The 19,550-nt window shown below is 42.4% G+C and overlaps 1 protein-coding gene across 8 annotated transcripts in view; it reads right to left on the bottom strand.

Annotated features, from left to right (window-relative positions):
- The window catches only part of LOC147025870 (SH3 and multiple ankyrin repeat domains protein 2-like), a 545,479-nt gene that overhangs the window by 257,697 nt on the left and 268,232 nt on the right, over positions 1 to 19,550 (bottom strand). For all 8 annotated transcript variants that reach the window (XM_085880768.1, XM_085880767.1, XM_085880769.1 and 5 more), the window contains one exon: positions 6,117 to 6,189. In XM_085880768.1, the coding sequence (XP_085736894.1) occupies positions 6,117 to 6,189 (73 nt within the window). The remainder of the gene's footprint in view (positions 1 to 6,116; positions 6,190 to 19,550) is intronic.

Genomic DNA, 19,550 nt, shown 5'->3' with positions numbered 1-19,550 from the left:
TCTACATTGGCTCGGCATCACTCCCGCACCTGCGGAGGAGTGGCTCACTCGCTTGAATTGAGTGAGCAGCATGAGACCATCTGAGAGGGATTCTGACGGCCAATTACTACCCTGCAGGTCTTCCGCCTGCCACCAAATTTATGCCTTCTTCACGTGCTCCTGCAGCAGGACATGTGGGTGGATCAACCAAATGACAATGAATGCCATCAATTGCTTTGCCTGCCAAAGCTGTCATCGGCATGATGAGAATTACGTACACTGTCGATATATAGGTACATATTGTGTACCATCCTATCAGCATTCACAGACACTTCTTCAAGGGGAGTGGTAAGAAGGTCGATAGATGGTCAGAGAAGCTTACGGGCTGTCATGGTAACACCATAAATGGACACGGCCAGCTGTGTGCAACAAATACGGTTAACATGGCAGCCATAGATGCTCTTAAAGACTATCCTTATCCTGAGATCGAGTTGGAAATCAGAGCGATGATAATGTGCAAGTGGCATGCCATTTCTGCCTTCCAACCTAGCTGAAGGATAATATACCTCATCAAAGCCTCGGCCTGGGAGGTAACACTATACAGTTGTGGCCAAAAGTATTGGTACCCTTGCACATTTTTCTAATAATGCACCATTTCGCCCAGAAAATTGTTGAAATCAAATCATATTTTGGTATCCACAAATGTATTTCTTTGGTTTGCAGTGGAACAAAACAAAAAAAGCTGAAAAAAAATGACTAAATCTCAGCTTATTCCACATATAAGTCCTAAAATGGCCTGAACAATATTGTTGGCACCTTTTCAAAATCGTTAGACAAAATTAGATTTCAAGCAGGTGATTCTCTTTTACTTTGGAATTGAACTCACCTGTGGCGTGTTGCAGGTGCCTGCAATAAATAAATAAAAATCACTCATTCAACCAGTTTGAGTGGAGAAAAGAAGTCATTCTGCTTTTTTGTGTCACTGTGTGTAACGTAATGAGCATGGAGAAAAGAGAGAAAAACCAGAGAACTGTCTGAGGAAGTCAGACACAAGATTGTAGACAAGCATGGACAATCTCAAGGTTAAAAGTTCATCTCCAGAGACCTTGATGTTCCTGTGTCCCCCGTACGCAATGTTATCAGGAAGTTTAAGGCCCATGGCACTGTAGCCAGCTTCCCTGGACGTGGCTGCAAGAGAAAACTTGATCGAAGATTGCAGCGAAGGATTGTTCGAATGGTGGAGAAAGCACCTCGATCAACTGCCAAACATATTCAAGCTGACCTTCAGACACAAGGTACGACAGTTTCAACTTGTGCACCATCCAATGCCAACTCGATGAAAGGGGGTTCTATGGTACACCACCCAGGAGAACCCCACTGCTGAGAGAGAGACGTAAGAAAGCCCGACTGGAGTTTGCCAAAACACACCTGAACAAGCCAAACTATTTCTGGGAGGATGTCCTCTGGACAGATGAGACCAAATTAGAGCTTTTTGGTGAAGCACATCATCTCCATGTTTACAGAAAACAAAATGAAGCCTTCAAAGAAAAGAACACCTTCCCTACAGTCAAACATGGAGGAGGTTCAGTGATGTTTTGGGGTTGCTGTGCTGCCTCTGGCACTTGGTGCCTTGGATGTGTGCATGGCATCATTAAATCAGGAGATTACCAAGGATGCATTTGGAACACAATGTTCAACCGAGTGTCAGAGAGCTGGGTTTCCATCGAAGGTCATGGGTCTTGGAGCAGGACAATGACCCCAAACACACTTCAAAAAGCACCCAGGAATGGTTCAAGACAAAAGGATGAACTGTTCTGAAGTGGCCACCAATGAGTAGAGATCTAAATCCCATTGAACACCTGTGGGGAGATCTGAAAACAGCAGTTGGGAGAAGGCACCCTTCAAATCTGGGAGAACTGGAGCAGTTTGCACAAGAAGAGTGGATCGAACTGCCAGTAGAGAGATGTAGGAAGTGCTTTCATGGCTATAGGAAGTGCTTGACTGTAGTTATTTTGTCCAAAATCTGTGATACCAAATATTAAGTAAAGGGTGTCAATAATTTTATCAATGTCATTTCTTTATATTTTCTGATTTAAAAGGATGTATCAAGTTCTGAATGAAAAACAAAGGTTCTGTAATATTAACAGTGAAATAAAGAATTGTGGAGACCAAATACTTTTGTCAATTTCAACTTATTTTTTCGAGAAAATGGTGTTATTTGAAAAAAGTGCAAGGGTGCCAATATTTTTGGCTTCGACTGTACACACACACAAACACACACACACTTTTATTAGTATAGATACACCACAATGTAGCTCTCTCGGTGAAAGGCAAATGCATTTTGCCTGATAAGGAAATAAAAATAAATAATCTATCTTTGGTTCTTATAAAGATCAATAAAACCATCGTGAAATGTTTTAAAAAAAAAAGTAAAACGCAAGCCTTGTTTATATCTCTGTTAATATTAGTCATGTTATTATTGTTCATATAGACTGTAAGGTAGGTTTGGATCATAATTTTTAAAATGTTATTGTTCTTTTGTATGTAGCCTATGGCTGATGGTTGCATCATTTTCTGGAACAACAGCTGTGTCATTGATGCAGTGCCCCATTTCCAGTACACCGGTACTCATTTTGCTTCCCTCCTCAGGTAGGCAGGCTGAATCAGCCCACCTGGTGTTGCATAACAGCAGAGACAGGGGCATGAACTCAAGAACCCTAAGATATTAAAGCAGCCACCTTATCCATTAAGCCAACACCAGGCCTATAATTAACAAGAGCGAGAATTGCTTTGCAATACATGTCCCCTACCAATGTGATATTTTCTAAGTCCAAAAAGGGTGTAACTCTGTGAAAAATTGATGAAACGCCCTGAAACTCGAACTTCTTCTGTAACTTATCATAATAAGGTCATGTACCAAGTTTCAGTTGAATATGTTCAAGGGTATGGCAAAAAGTTTGAAAAATCACAGGTGGGATGGTCGAACGGAGAGGAAACCCATAAGTCCCCGAGGGTGAAACCGGTAGGAGACTACAAAGTAGGACCAAGAGAAAGGTAAAAAAAAATTTTTTTCCATTGTTCAGGATGAGGGATGTTTAAAATTGCCATTTATGTCCAGGGCACCACAACTCCCAATGAGATGTCTACAACTTAGGATGACATACACTGGTGATGGACTGTAATGTGTTTGCCAACAGAGGCGGTCAGTAGAAAGACATACCAACACACAGCCTTGGGATAAAGGGGTCACGTTTACACTTATCTCTCTGTGTGACAGCCCCCTCGCAATGCTCCAGGAGCCATTTCGACAATTGCCTGGAGGCATTACGGAAGCACTTGACAACGTGAATATGGCATCATTACAAGAGATACGAAAAAACATTTAAATGGAAATGCAATTCCCAAGGAAGACATGAGTATTACATGCAGCACAATGAAGGTTCTATCATCTATGGGCATACGCAGCTGGAAAAGGCCTTTACACGATGTCATTTAAATCACACATTTCTGCTCCAATGGTCTGGGTAAGCGACGAATTATGGGCACAGACGGTGAACACGTGATCCAGGGACGTGGTCGTATGCGCAGACGGTCATTTGGTCATCGGTCGGAGCAGTGGGCATGGTCCATCTCTATCCAGACATCTTGTGTTGTGGCTTGTTTGCATGGAGACGCAATCATTACCCCACACACGCAGCACAAAGTGGGGGAAATGCAATTGGTTCACTCAGTCTGTTTGTCTGTGAACAGGATTTCTCAAAAAGTTATTGGATGGATTTGGACGAAATCTGGCAGACAGGTTAGGTGTGTCACAAGGATGAATCGGTTCGAATTTGGTGAAGATGTAGATCCAGATCCAGAAAAGATAACTTTTTGAATTTCAAATTGATTCTACACCATTGAGAGATCGGTCCAAAAACATTATATAGCACGATAGCTCAAAAAGTTATGCACGGATTCGGACAAAACTTGGTGGACATTTGGGTGTGTGACGAGAATGAATTGGTTCGATTTTGGTGAACATCCGGATCCAGATCCGGCCTATCAGTGCGATACAAAACCTAAACTGTTCAGCCTGGTGGAGGTATGCGCTCCACCGAGCACCGCTCTAATTTCAATCGAATTTCACATTTTGAACACTGTAGGACATGAACCGGCTTGTATGCATTTCCCAAAACCTGCAGTTTAGCAGAACTTTGGTTCCGAATTTGGCGAAATTGTACAGCATCTCGTTCAATGCACGCATACCTAAAGCAGGGTAAATATAATAATAATAATAATAATTGGAACCATACTCTACAGAGCGTGTCGGTGCTGCCAACGCAGTTTCTTGGGCTGTTGGGCACAATCCTGGACGGGTCGCCATTCCGACGCAGGATACTCGAATGGCTCAATTATCCCGGCAAGCCGATACTCAATTTGCTGACCTCGGAAGGATGACGGGCTGAGTCAACCCCCTGGTATGTATTAATTCAGCGGCCAACGGGGCTTGAACTCAGGACCCTTGGATCTCAAGCCGCTACCCTAACCACCGAGCCAACACCAGGCTTAAAGCAGGGTAAAGCAGTTGCATAAATCGATGTGTTTGTCTGTTTGTTCTGTCTGTCTGTCTGGCAGTCAAAATAAATGGAAAAAAATCATTCCAAACAGGAAACATACTGTTTTTAAGGACATCATAAAGGACACAAACAACAGGCACGAAGAACTGGTGTAAAAGACGGTGTTTCCCAAATGCATCAACAGCAGGCGGTGAACTTCCGATTCAATGTTTGTTTGTTTTTTCTACCCCTTAAACCCTCAACAACTACTCTTTCATTTCAATTAAATGACATATTCGGAACACAAATCGCCTTGTTTGTTCTTACAAAACCTTCAGTTAGCAATAACTTGTCACAATAAGACGCCATCTCGACCAATCAAATGTTCCGCTCACGCTCTCAAGATGAGGAACATCGAAATTCAGACAAAAATGGCAGCGTCCAGCGATGCCACGCCCAAGATAACTTAGTCCGCATGAAAAGGGAGGCGGTAGCCCTTCGCATGTCCTTTTTCTCAGTACTGCGAGGGACAAGGTGTTCGATGAACTCTCTCGTTATACGCGGTGATATAATGAGCTCGTGAGCAAGAAAAGCGACCTCCACTCATGGACATTATCACTTACTCACAGTAACAATCAGCTTGTCGACAGAGTCCAACACCACGTCAGTAAGATGATTCATGTTCACATTTGGAATGCAGGGATTAAATCTGTTATGCTCATTTCACAAGGCAATCACAAGGAAAGGGTAACAAACTTTGTGCTGTGTCTCCACTTGGACAAGCATTCGTGTGCACTCTTCACAAAGCCAGCGTGATGTAGTCTTACTTAAATGCAGCATTATTGCTCTATTATTAATGGACAAAACTTTTTGGAGATAAAACTGACGATGCTTCCAAGAGCCATTTGCAAATTTTTTGGACATTATAAGTTTCGTCGGAAAGTGATGAGGATTGGTGGTGGCGGATGTAAAGAGGGTATTACTTGGTCATTTTTATACCCACTGTTGAGTGTAAGCTGCTGGGAAAGGTCTTTTAGCAGGTGGCAGATGTGGGACACGACGGGAAACATGGTGCATGCTGCTAAAGGGAAAATATGATGAGGAGGGAGGCCAAACCCCGAACGGGACGTGGGGGCTAAACCCCGTCCGGATGATGTTCTGACTTGTGAAGCTAAACCCCAATCTTGGCGGTGATATTCATCCATGCCCTGGCAGTGATGCTAAATCTGCACCCCTTGGCCTGTGATGTTTATTTTTTTCTTCTTTTTCTTGTTCTATACAGGTATCAAGGCTCATGGAAGAGCAGAATGGCAGGGAACAATGGATCAACAGACAAGATGGGACAAAGGGAAAACAGTGGGGGAGTGACAAATGGATGCACCACAGCACAAATTCCATCATGTACTATGAAGCTAAAACTCTTGCCGGTGGCCATTCCCATCAGAATCATGAAATTTATCCGTGTTACAACTGCTGCTACTTGGACATGTACTTTAATCATACAAGTGAAACAAAAGACCTGCACAATGTACAAGAAAACTTGTTTGGAGGCAAAGCCTGATGTGATCATGCAGTGAAGTATCATATGAAGCATCACACCTGGTATCGATGCTGTCGTATGATCCCACCGTGTAGTGCCTGAACAGCCTCCGTGATTTCTCTTCTCTGCTCTCTAGGAAACAATGGGAAGGGATATTGAAAGCACCTCCTCAAAGATGAGGGGAAACAAAGCACGTAAGTGCCACTTGCAGTCAAAGCCAATAAGCCTTTTATGTATACTACGTGAGGGACACGAGGACGCGTGCAATCGATGGAATGAAGGTTATAGTAATCGAGCCTGTGGCAGATTGTCACAGAATTGTTTAGTGTAATATTTAAACCTGATCAAACCTGTTGCAATGAATTTATGTTTCCAAGTTGTATCACTTTACATTATAGGTGCATGAAACAATGTAAGGCCGAGCAACGATTGAAAACTACAAATTGTATTATTTGGTTCTCGTATTGAATAATTTACAAGAACCAAAACCAACCTTAATTTACACGAACATACTGTAGTTGTCAATAATTATATGATCTATCAAGGGGTTTGTGGAAAGAACCTTCAGACAATGTATGACGACTGTATGACAACACAATACGGATGACTCATACGAAGAATACATTTACAATTCCAGATGCTATTACCGTCTGCGGACATCAACGTGCTTACTCTTCCTTACAATGTCTTCTCATGCTGTGTATATAAACATGCTTATTCTTCCTTACAATGTCTTCTCATGCTGTGTACATCAAACATGCTTACTCTTCCTTACAATGTCTTCTCATACTGTGTATATAAACTTGCTTACTCTTCCTTTCAATGTCTTCTCATACTGTGGATATCAAAATGCTTACACTTCCTTACAATGTCTTCTCATACTGTGTATATAAACTTGCTTACTCTTCCTTTTAAATGTCTTCTCATACTGTGGATATCAACATGCTTACACTTCCTTACAATGTCTTCTCATACTGTGTATATAAACTTGCTTACTCTTCCTTTCAATGTCTTCTCATACTGTGTATATCAACATGCTTACTCTTCCTTACAACGTCTTCTCATACTGTGTATATAAACTTGCTTACTCTTCCTTTCAATGTCTTCTCATACTGTGGATATCAACATGCTTACACTTCCTTACAATGTCTTCTCATACTGTGTATATAAATTTGCTTACTCTTCCTTTCAATGTCTTCTCATACTGTATATATCAACATGCTTACTCTTCCTTTCAATATCTTCTCATGCTGTGTTTATCAAAATGTTTACTTTTCCTTACAATGTCTTCTCATGCTGTGTATAGCAACATGCTTACTCTTCCTTACAATGTCTTATTCCCATCCTGTGGATATCAATATGTTTACTCCTCCTTTCAATGTCTTGTTAACATCCTGTGGATATCAATATGTTTACTCTTCCTTACAATGTCTTATTCCCATCCTGTGGATATCAATATGTTTACTCTTCCTTACAATGTCTTGTTAACATCCTGTGGATATCAATATGTTTACTCTTCCTTACAATGTCTTGTTAACATCCTGTGGATATCAATATGTTTACTCTTCCTTACAATGTCTTGTTAACATCCTGTGGATATCAATATGTTTACTCTTCTTTACAATGTCTTGTTAACATCCTGTGGGTATCAATATGTTTACTCTTCCTTACAATGCTTTGCCCTCATCCTGTGGATATCAATGTGCTTACATTTTCTTACAATCTCCTGCAAAATATTCTTTGACACATATCAAACTCCCTTTCCTCACAATGTAAATCTCATTCTGCTCGTATTCGTATTTGTTGAACCATCCTGCACAAACTCGTATCCATTTTATCCTTTGAGGAACAAGCAATGAATATCCTTGCAATAGTACTTTTGGCTCAGCATCGTTTTGTAGTTTTGCACAGCGCAGGAATGATGGGCCAAATGGCCTGCTCCAGTGTCAAAGTTCCTTGTATGTGGAACAATTTGTCAAGAGAGTGAAGTGAAAGTAACGGCAATTGATGAGTTAATAAGTTTAAGGTACCTTGAGGCAAGTTCCTACCCAGATTAAACAGGTTGGGACAAAAGGGATTGTTTTGCGGTTTGTTTCTCCAGATGTCTATCATTTTACGTGGTGTCTTAGTACCATTGGTTCACACACATTTGCTGTCCCAAGCAAAAGCATCGAAAAGAAAAACCAGAATGGCGAAGCAAGAGGATGAGACAATCAGCCTTTTGTGTCATACGTTTAGCCTGACCATGTCTTTGCTTCCCCTTCCTCGTCATCTTGCCTTCCAGGTGTGCTGCATGCACACTTTCTTGACTGTGCGTGACCTGCGTCACCTGGAGGTGCTCAGGTGGCCAAATGCCTGGGCATTGGAGCCAATCTGCCTCTTCCTAATAAAGCTCCTCAGAATGGGAAGGATAAAGATAAAATTGGCTTGTTAAGTGCAAATTTCACTGTTTCATGTTTGGAATGTTTTCAGTTTTCATCCTGAAGACAAGTTCAATTTTTACTCACCATTGATGAAAGCACAGGGAGGATAGACGGTACAAATGACAAACTTATCACACTCAAGATCTAAACTTGAACTGTTGAGAGTCGCTTGCCACTAGGTGGCAAAAATGTTCAAACTATCAAGCAACATAGGAGACCGTGTGATTACACAGATTCCTCCAAACCAAAAAAACTCTTCGGAGCTTCTCATCAAATTTCTACGGAATCTTGTGAGAAGCTAGATGACATTTTATGGTCCAAGTACTGTTACAAAGGACCACGAAAAACAAGGACCAATAACAAAGCCTGTCTCATTCCATAATGACAATGAAGTGGACCGGAGAAGTCCCCTCGGATTCCTCCACTATCTGGACACAAAATTCTAGCCCATCTTCCTCGACCACAAGAAGGAAAGGAAATGTAGATTTGAATCTCAACCCGAGCTCAGTGACATCACGATTACAGTCATTATGGAATGGAATGGAAATGCTTTATTGAAAAAAATTATTCACAGCACCCTTAAGGCTGAATTGCGAATATTTTACAAGAATACATATAAAACTTGAAGGGCACTCAGTGGAGTGCATACCTCCACCGCATAATACCTCAACCACGAGAGCATATTGGACCCAATACATTTTTGAAATATCATGCGATATATCGTTTTTGGCCCTATCTCTCAATAGTGAAGAATCACTTTTAAAATTAAAAAAAATTCTCATATCCAGATCCGGATTCGGATCTTCACCAAAACCGAATCAATTCGTCATGGTCACATGCCCAACATGTTCACCAAGTTGTATTCGAATTCGTCCACAACCTTTTGAGATATCGTGCTACATATCATTTTAGCCCTCTCTTTCAATGGTGAAGAATCACTTTAAAAATTATCAGATACGGATCCGGATTCGGATGTTCACCAAAATTGAATCAATTCTTCCTTGTCACACCCAACATGTCCACCAAGTTTAATCCAAATCCATCCACAACTTTTTGAGATATCCTGCACACAAACAGACAAACAAACAGACGGACTGGGGTGAAAACATACCTCCTTCACCTTCGGTGGCGGAGGTAAAAATAGGACCGCGGATCCTGAAGCTCACCTGGATAACCAGCAAGTCACTCAAACCCCCTGCAGACCCCCCTTGACCCTGATTTTTTTTTAATGCCATGAACAAACTTTGGTACATCATGGGTGATGAAGGTTGTGGTCAAGTTTCATCAAAACTGTGTGTGTAGTTTCACAGAAGGGTCTGGGTGGGGGGGGGGGAGGGGGGCTGAAAATACCGATTTGAGCAAATACCTAAATACCGTGTGAATCTGTCCACAACCTTTTCAGATATGCTATATATCGTTTTAGGCCTGTCACTCAGTGGCGAAGAATCACTTTAAAATTATTGGATGCAGATCCAGATTTGAATCATCACCAAAATTTAATCACCGATTTTGGGGGGAGGGGTTACCCCCCCCCCTCCATAAGCACAGATTTTGATGCAGTCAATAAACTTTGGTGCATTACGGGTGATGAAGGTTGTGGTCAAATTTCATCGAAATTGTGTGTGTAGTTTCATAGAAGAAGCAAATACATATTTCCTTGGGGGGGGGGGTTAAAATATACCCATCAGAGATGGGGAATCCCCCGCCATTGAAACATATTTTTGAAGATGGCCGCCCCGGTCGGCCATCTTGGATCCGGCCACGCCCAAAATCAATAGGGTTCTTCCTTTTCAGGTAGTACATGTGTGACCCAAATTTCAAATCGATATGGAAAACAGTTTATGAGTTATCGCACTCACAGCTATAAATGTTGATGCCCGGCCAGCCGGATGGACGGACGGACAGCCGGACGACCCGGGTGACAACAATACCTTCTGCCACGCGGCGGGGGATAAAAAACAAACCCCGTAGACCCCCTAGATGAGCGCAGATTTTTATGCGGTCAATAAACCTTCGTTTGGCATCAGATATGAAGCTTGTGGTCCAGTTTCATCAAAATCATGTGTTTGATTCAAGTGATAATGACTGAAGTGTTGATGGACTGACTGACTGACTCATCTACGACACTGCTCGATCACATAAGCTCACTGACTAAAGTCCAGGTGAGCTAAAAATGAAAGTGTAATTAAAAATTGACATGCTGAGAATAGCACATATAATATTGTTCACGGTATATAAACAGTTAAAAAATATTATATTCACCAAAGGATAAAAACAGACAACTACAAGGGCACCTGAAAGAGCGCATACCTCCGCCAGGCTGATTAGTTTATGTTTTGTATCCCACTGATTGGCCGGGTCTGGATTCGGGCCTGAATTAAAGTTTAGGTCGGCTCGTTATTGTCACCTAACCAACTCATCCACCAAGTTTCGTCTGATTCTGTCCACAACCTTTTCAGATACCATGCTACATATCGTTTTAGCCCGATCAATCAATGGCGAAGAATCACTTTTAAAATTCTTGGATAGAGATCCAGATTCGAATCTTCACCAAAATTTCATCAATTCTTCCTTGTTCCATACATAACCTGCCCACCAAGTTTCGTCCGAATCCGACCAGAACTTTTTGAGATATCCTGCTACATATCGTTTTTGGCACTCTCTCTCAATGATGCAAAATCACTTTTAAAATTCTCGGATCCAGATCCAAATCTGGATTCAGATCTTCAGCAAATATTTAATCATTTCGTCCGTGTCACATATCCAAGTTCTCCACGAAATTTCGTCCGAATTCATCCACAACTTTTTGAGATATCCTCTTCAGAAACAAACAAACAGACAGACAAGGGTGAAAACAACCTCCATCCACCTTCAGTGGTGGAGGTAATAAAAATAGTAATTCCAATACCCAGATTAGGTATCTAAGAGAATACGTACTAAGATTCATCAATAAATTAGATTCAGTGATACTTAATCCATGAATGGAACCAATAGACAATAATTGTTGACGTAAGGGAAACCACGATGAAATATATATATATATATATATATATATATATATATATATATATATATATATATATATATATATATATATATATATATATATATATTGTTGGTGATGTCATGATTTAGCAATCAGGTAAGGTATGAGATAGAGCTGTTCCGGTACCTTTCAGTACAGCATCAAATATCCACAAACCTTGGAGTGCTTAGTGTGCTACATCCATGGAATTGAATTGATGGTAACACTGAACAACAAAATTTTTTTTACTGGAGATGTGTAAAGTGATTTAGACTAATTTGGGTACGCTGATTTCAAAAATCATAACCGTTTTGCTGTATCACGTCAGGATTTTCAGTAACAGAAATATTCCCATTGCCTAGAAGTCAGGATTTCAATGAAATTTACAAAAATTCATTTATTCATTTATTTCATCATGAATGCTTCAAAATTATAGAAATTACAGAAAAACTCCACTAGAATGTAATTAAAAATGCTTTAGGCATTTGGCTTTGCGTTTGTGCTGCTCTGTGTCAGTTTCACGATGCAGGAACCAGCAGAAATCGCCCATCATGTTCGGGTTGTGCCGCCCTTGGTAACACGTCTCCATGAGTGAAATCTCTTGGTGGAATCGCTCGCCGTGCTCGTCCGAGACTGCTCCCAAGTTATCAGGGAAGAAGTTCAGGTGCTGGTGTAGGAAATGGATTTTCAGGGGCATCCTGGAGCCAAGTTTCCTGGAGGACTCCAGCAGCTGCTGCACTATTTCTTCATAGTTGTCCGCGCGCTCGTTCCCCAAGAAGTTGTCCGTCACAGCTTTGAAGCTCCTCCACGCTGCCAGCTCTTTGGGGTTTAGAGTTGTCGGAAAAGTTTCGTCCTTCATAATCTGTTGGATTTGTGGTCCAACAAAGACACCAGCCTTGATCTTGGCCTCCGACAAGGTGTTGCCAAACTTTTCCTTGAGGTATAAAAACCCACGCCCATTCAGATCCATTGCCCGTACAAAACTTTTCATCAAGCCGAGCTTTATGTGGAGTGGTGGAAGGAAAACCTTGGCTGGGTCGACAAGGGCGACATGCTTCACGTTGTGTCGACCAGGTACATGCTCTTTTCGCTCTTCCCAATCTTTCTTCGTCCAGTGATTCTTGTCGTCTCTGCTATCCCAGAGACAAAGGAAGCACATGTATTTCGTGTAGCCTGACTGCAGCCCTAACAACAGCGCCACCACTTTCAAGTCTCCGCAGATGTGCCAGTTGAAGTCATTGTACTTGATGGAATCAAGCAGCTGCCGCATAGTCTCATAGGTCTCTGTCATGCCGAACGCGTGAGCCAGTGGGACTGATGGTTTCTCGTTGCCATTGTGGAGCAAAACAGCCTTCAAGCTGTTCTTCCCCGAGTCGATGAAGAGGCGCCAGTCTGCAGGATCGTGATCACACCCGAGTTCTTTCAACAGACCGTTGATGTCACTGCAGAATGTCATCGTGTCTTCCATCTCAAAGAACTCAGCCATGTCTCTGTGATGTGCTCTGAACAAGGATATCTTGGTGTTAGGTTCAAGTAGATTCCACTGCTGCAGCCTTGATCCAAGCAGCTCTGCCTTCGCCTTTGACAGCGAGAGATCTCTTACAAGATCATTTAAGTCTCCCTGGTTCAGAAGGTGTGATTCTTGAGTGTCGGGTTCAAAAGGTTCATCATCACCATCCTCTTCACCACTGCTTACAGCTATGTTCTGATCAGCTGGAGGTGTTGGAACGGGGTTCTCGTCATCATGAGGCACAGGTTTACGAGCAGAGACGCAGTCAGCGTACTTGATGTTACCTTTATTCTTCTTGTTGAAGCCGGCGATGCTTGTGCAGCAGAAATAACAATCATCATGATGATTCTGCGGCTCACGCCATATCATGGGCACCGCAAATGGCATGCTCGCGCGCTTGCCCACCAACCACTGAGTCAAGGTTGTGTGACAGCTTGTGCAGCAGATGTGTGGTGCCCAGCTCTGTTCTTGGTCCCCCACCTTACACCCGAAGTAGTGAAAGTAGGCGGCCTTCATTTTCACTGCTGTAGATATACTTCGCTGTTGATCTTTTTTGGTATACCGACCACAGACATAACAGAAGTTGTCAGGATGATTGGTACAGGAACGCCTACTCATCTTTATCTGAAAGAAAGAAATATAACACAAGTTAACAACAATTGTACGAAATAGACATGTTAAAGACATATGTAAATTTCATTGAAATCCTGACTTCTAGGCAATGGGAATATTTCTGTTCCTGAAAATCCTGACGTGATACAGCAAAACGGTTATGATTTTTGAAATCAGCGTACCCAAATTAGTCTTAATCACTTTACACATCTCCGGTAAAAAAAATTTTTTGAAATTTGTTGTTCAGTGTAATCGGTGATGCAACTTCGAAAATGGCTCCAGTAGGGATGGTGCAAAAGAGAGGTACACATACAGGAAGTGGTGGCATCTGATACTGAGAATATCAGCGGTCAGTGTTTTGAGTCAAAATAAGCTTCATGAAAATCCCCCCACCTGGATGATTTCCGCAAGAAAAGAGTGATCATCATGGCACTAACGACGTACTCACCGAGGGATTTGCAATCGCCAGGACAGTTCAATAGGACTTCAGGTTCAGGGATTTTTTTTTCCCAAGTGTTGATCGAATCTGCCGCTTCGACCTCATTGAAGTGAAGTTTTCTGAACCAGATTCCTCATGTTTTTTTCTGTCATATCTTCCTTCGTCCCTGTGTTTCTGTTATATCCTGTCCAACATTCTGTCTTTATTCGTAACGTAATTGTGCTGTATTTGTCAAGTTCGTTTTTTGTGTTGTTTCAAGCCGGTGTCAGCTGCTCCTTGGATAGCAAATGTGAAAATTTCTGTGTCCTTCTTGTCTCCATGTTCCTCGTTTTTCTTCTTTCTTCCAAAACATTTTACTTCAACCTCCTCAACATTATCCTATTTCTGCTTCTCACTTCAAAATAATAAAAATCAAACAAAAAAACTTCCCCCCCCCCCATTCCACAACAATCTCATTCCACTGGACTTGAATTTCCTTCCGCCTGTACTTCCTGATCTCCATTCTTTTTTCTTTTTTTTCCAACTTTTTGGAAATATCTCAAAACTGAATCTTCATGGAATATAAACACTTCTTCCTTTATAAACATTAAAAAAAAAACATTGAAAAATGCTTCACTTTCCTTATTTCTCCATGAGGAGTACTCAGTTCTCCCTCCTGCTTCACAACACTTTTCTTCTTCTTTACATTCGTTTTCTTCTCCTTCTTCCGCACTAAGATTATTTTCCAAAACTGTCCGTCAGCGAAGCGCTTCGTCCAACAACTACAGCAGCACCTTTCTCTGTACCTTCAACAAAAATTCTTTGGTTTGGAGATATAGAGACGATTGGTTCATCTGATCATGTGCTTGTGAGACTCAACATGTCTGGCAATTTTCAGAGAGCCGTCTCACAACACCGGCGAGTCTGGTATTTCACGGATTGGTAGGGACTGCGAGCAGCCATCTCTCTTCAGGACTGGTCTCCCATATCTACTGCCCCTGATATTAACTCAGCCTGGGAATTCTTCTACAGAATCCTCTTTTTTTTTTTTTTCTCTTTTTCTCTTTTTCTCTTTTTCTCTTTTTCTCTCTCTCTTCTCTCTCTCTCTCTCTCTCTCTCTCTCTCTCTCTCTCTCTCTCTCTCTCTCTCTCTCTCTCTCTCTCTCTCTCTCTCTCTCTCTCTCTCTCTCTCTCTCTCTCTCTTTCTCTCTTTTTCTCTTTTTCTCTTTCTCTCTTTCTCTCTTTCTCTCTTTCTCTCTTTCTCTCTTTCTCTCTTTCTCTCTTTCTCTCTTTCTCTCTCTCTCTCTTATGCACAGATTCATCCCATCTCATCTTCAATTATCCTACCCTTTTCCCACCCATGGTAAACTGAATCATGCGGTGAGGCAGTTGCTCTGAAACAACTCGCCTTCTCTTCCTGGAAGGCTAACCTGACTGAAGGCAATCTCAACTCATTCCACAATGCCTGCAACAAGTGTGTGTCCACTCTCAGAGGAGCCAAAAAACAACATTTGTCCAATCTCAATAATTAACTTTTAGAGGAGGTAGACAACCTAAGCCACCAAAGGTGAATGGAGGTTGTGTTTTCACCCCTCTCTGTCTGCTTGTCTGTCTGTGAACAAGATATCTCAAATAGTTGTGGACAGATTTGTTTGAAATTTGGTGGAGAAGTTGGGAGTATAACAAGGCAGAATAAATTCGATTTTGGTGAAGATCTGAATCTGGATCTGGATCCGAGAGTTTTTAAAAATCTTTTTGAGTGATTCTTCGCCATTGAGAGATGGGGACAAATACGATATATAGCATGATATTTCGAAAAGTTGTGGACGAGTTATGATAAAATGAGTTGGATGAGTTGGTTAGGTTTCGATTTTCGACTTTGACAAGCCGATTCGATTTCGGTTCAGGTCCAGATCCAGATCCGGCCTATCAGTGGGATACAAAACAAACTGTTGAGACTGGCGGAGGTATGCGTTCGACCTAATGCCATTGTAGTTAAGTGTGTCTCTGGAGTCTGCTGCTCCTGCATTCCTCACATCTCTTCAAATGGTACCACAGCCGACTCCACTCGTGAAAACGTCAAATGCCTCAATTCTGTGTTTGCTTCCAAATATTGTCCCCAACCCTTTGTTCTCTGTACCCACCAGACCTCGTCACACCCAACTGATCCTGGGCCCAATTTCTTTTGCACCTGAGAAGGTGGAGAAGTTTCTGGCAACCCTTGCACCTGGACTGGACGGCATCAGCTCATGTGTCCTAAAAACCTGCTCTACTGCTCTTGAACATCTTCTTTCTGCTCTTTTTTTTTACCCTTGGAAATCAGTAAATATCACTGCAAAGATCACTGATCCAAAAAGGTGCAAAAGTCGATCCCCTTAACTGCAGACCTATCAGCATGCTTCCAATCATCAGGAAGGTCATGGAATCCATCATCACAGTTGACATAAAATCATTCCTTTTCTCCAACGGCCTCGTCTCAGATCACCAATATGGATTCAGACCACTTCACTCCACCTTGGACATGCTGCTCCTCCTCTGTGCAAAAAGTGGATGGAGGCCCTCAATGTGAGACATGAGATCAGGGCCATCTCTCTGGGCATATCTCAAGCTTTCGGCACAGTTTGGCATCCTGCCTTACTCTCCAAACTTTCTGCCTATGTCATCCAGGGCCAACTCCAGTTTGGGGTTGCTGACTTCCTCCACACATCGAGCCAATGTGTGATTTTCAACAGAATCCTTTCATCTCCTCTCTCTGTCATGGCTGGAGTGCCTCAAGGCAGTGTTCTGGGCCCAGTCCTATTCCTGATCTTCATCAATGATCTCTCTGACTCCATGGAAGATCCTCTTTATCTATTTGCTGATCACTCCACCCTCTACTGTGACATTCCTCATCCTTCAGACAGGCAGGCTGCAGCCTCTTCCCTCTCTTCAGACCTTGACAAAATCACAAAATGGTCAAACACTTGGAATGTATCTATTAATCCTGACAAATCTCACTATATCTATCTATCTATCTATCTATCTATCTATCTATCTATCTCTCTCTCTCTCTCTCTCTCTCTCTCTCTCTCTCTCTCTCTCTCTCTCTCTCTCTCTCTCTCTCTCTCTCTCTCTCTCTCTCTCTCTCTCTGAAAGGACTGTAGAGCAAAACCTACTATTACTTTCTTAAAAATAAAAAAATCCTCTTGAGGAAGTTCAGTCATTCAAACTCCTAGGTCTTACTATCAGCCATGATTGTTCTTGGGAAAACCACATTCCATAGTTGGCCTCAAGAACCAGTCATCAACTGAACATCCTGCGGAATGCAAAGTACTTCCTTGGCATACGTGAACTTCTGTTCACCCACAAGGCCTTTATCTGCAGCATGATGGAGTAATCCTCTCCCGTCTGAGCTGGCACCCCTGCCTCACACATTGCTCAGCTTGACGCCGTGGAAACCAAGGCCTTCGAGACTATTGCAATGTCCCATGATATCCAAGCTGAGTCTATCATGTTCCCATCACAGACAGGTAGGTGCTCTCTCTGTCTTTTAACACCTCCTTTCTGGTCTTGCACTCTCTGCTCTTTCTGTACTTTGCCCATTCCTCCTCCACCCCAGGTTTCTGAAGAGCACGTGCAGGATCACTGCTCACCTCCACACATTTGTTCTTTTTCTCCACCACCTGTGGAACCAACTTCTATATTCTCTTCAATCTGATTCTCTCCTCCAAATCTTCAAGACAGCAGTTCACCACCATCTCAGATCATACAAAACATGATCATCAGATCAATACAAATCTCAGATCACCATCCCCCATACAAAACCACGGTCTTACTTTTACTCCCCTTGTTAAGCCCCCCCTCCTCCTCTGCCAAGCCCATCTCCTTCCAAATTCAGTTTTTCCTTCCTTCGAGTTGGCATCTGTATCAATCTTATCCATCCCATGCGTCCTCGCTAATCCCTCATTCCTCCTCACACCAATTATTTCTCCAAGTCTCCTTATAATTTGTCTCTCAACCCTGCTGTTGGTGTCGGTCTATCTCTATCTCTATCTCTATCTCTATCTCTATCTCTATCTCTATCTCTATCTCTATCTCTATCTCTATCTCTATCTCTATCTCTATCTCTATCTCTCTCTCTCTCTCTCTCTCTCTCTCTCTCTCTCTCTCTCTCTCTCTCTCTCTCTCTCTCTCTCTCTCTCTCTCTGTTGTCCTGTTGGGTCCTGAACCATTCAAAGTTCTCACTCTTCCAAGAACCTTAACCTTGTATTCAACCCCACCCCCCCCCCCCACACACACACACACACACAAAAAAAGGTATCGCAAGCAGTCCATTGAACCAGCCAACCACTTTTACAGAAGACAAGAAGTGCTTAACGATTTCACATCACTACTGTATGTTTTCAAAATTTTGGGATTGAAAAGGAAAGACACCCAAATGACTTCAAGGTTGATGACCCCTAATACCACCTCCTTTCTTTTCTTCCAATTTGTGGACCTGTTGGCAGTCGTTAAACTGGAAATGTAGAGCTTTTGGGGCTGGGGAGATGAAATGGGTGGGGGGGGTGGGTGGATCTGTACGAGCAAGTGTCATTTCCTTTTAAAATTAATAATAATGATAATAACAAAAAGAATCAAGTAGTTAGACCGTCTCTCTTCAGCAATTTTCTAATACTCTGGCAGAGAAGAGGAGGGGCTTCCCCCCCCCAACTCTCAGAAGTTTTGCCACAGCCTGTTGGTAAACCTTCCACCCCAAATCTCTTTTCTCGATATATTGTGACTTCAACTGCAACTACGCCAGCTGGCTGGGTGTTGGAAATGCTTGATCATCTTAAGGCATTGCTGGCAAGGTTTTCCGTAAGGAATCAAAAGCTGGAAACAATCAGTAAATTTTCAAACTCGGAAATGAGTAACCTTCTCCATTAAATATGGTCATGAGCAACATTCCTACTCACCCACACCGACTCCATTGCGGCACCAATTGGCTCCTCTGATCATGGCCTCAACAATCTGGTTGGCTGAAGTCGGACGACGGCCCAATCACCAAATAATCTGGTAATTCACACAGGCTAATCGCAAGGTCTTTGATCTGCCATTGCATTCAAGGACCGGTCAAACATCTCCTCGACACCCGATATTGATTTCTCATGGGAACCTTTTCACAATCAATATCTCTCTATCTCTCTCTCTGATGCACAGGTTGTTTTGTTACTGCCTGCAGTTATCCTGCTCATCTTTTTGGCAATGGTACACAGAGGCATGATCCGAGACAGTTGCCTCCGAGCAGCTTGCTTTCTCAACTTGGAAAGCATACCCAACCGAGAGAACGTACATGTTGCTCTGCAAATCCTGCGATAAATATGTCTGTCCCCAGGCAAGTCAGAATACAATACTCATCTCAAAGCTGAACTCTCCTGACCTGTTTGCCTCTTCCAAGACCTGGTGGCAACTGGTGAAGTCATTCTCTGATGAATACTCCAGTCTAGTCACTCCATCCCCTCATTCTCTATAGATGGCTACACAGAAG

This window comes from Eptatretus burgeri, chromosome 5 (assembly GCF_056783735.1).
Source record: "Eptatretus burgeri isolate ZD-2024b chromosome 5, Ebu_testis_v1, whole genome shotgun sequence".
NCBI lineage: Eukaryota > Metazoa > Chordata > Myxini > Myxiniformes > Myxinidae > Eptatretus > Eptatretus burgeri.
Note: the sequence above shows the minus strand (reverse complement) of the source record. Positions and strands in the feature narration are given on the sequence as shown.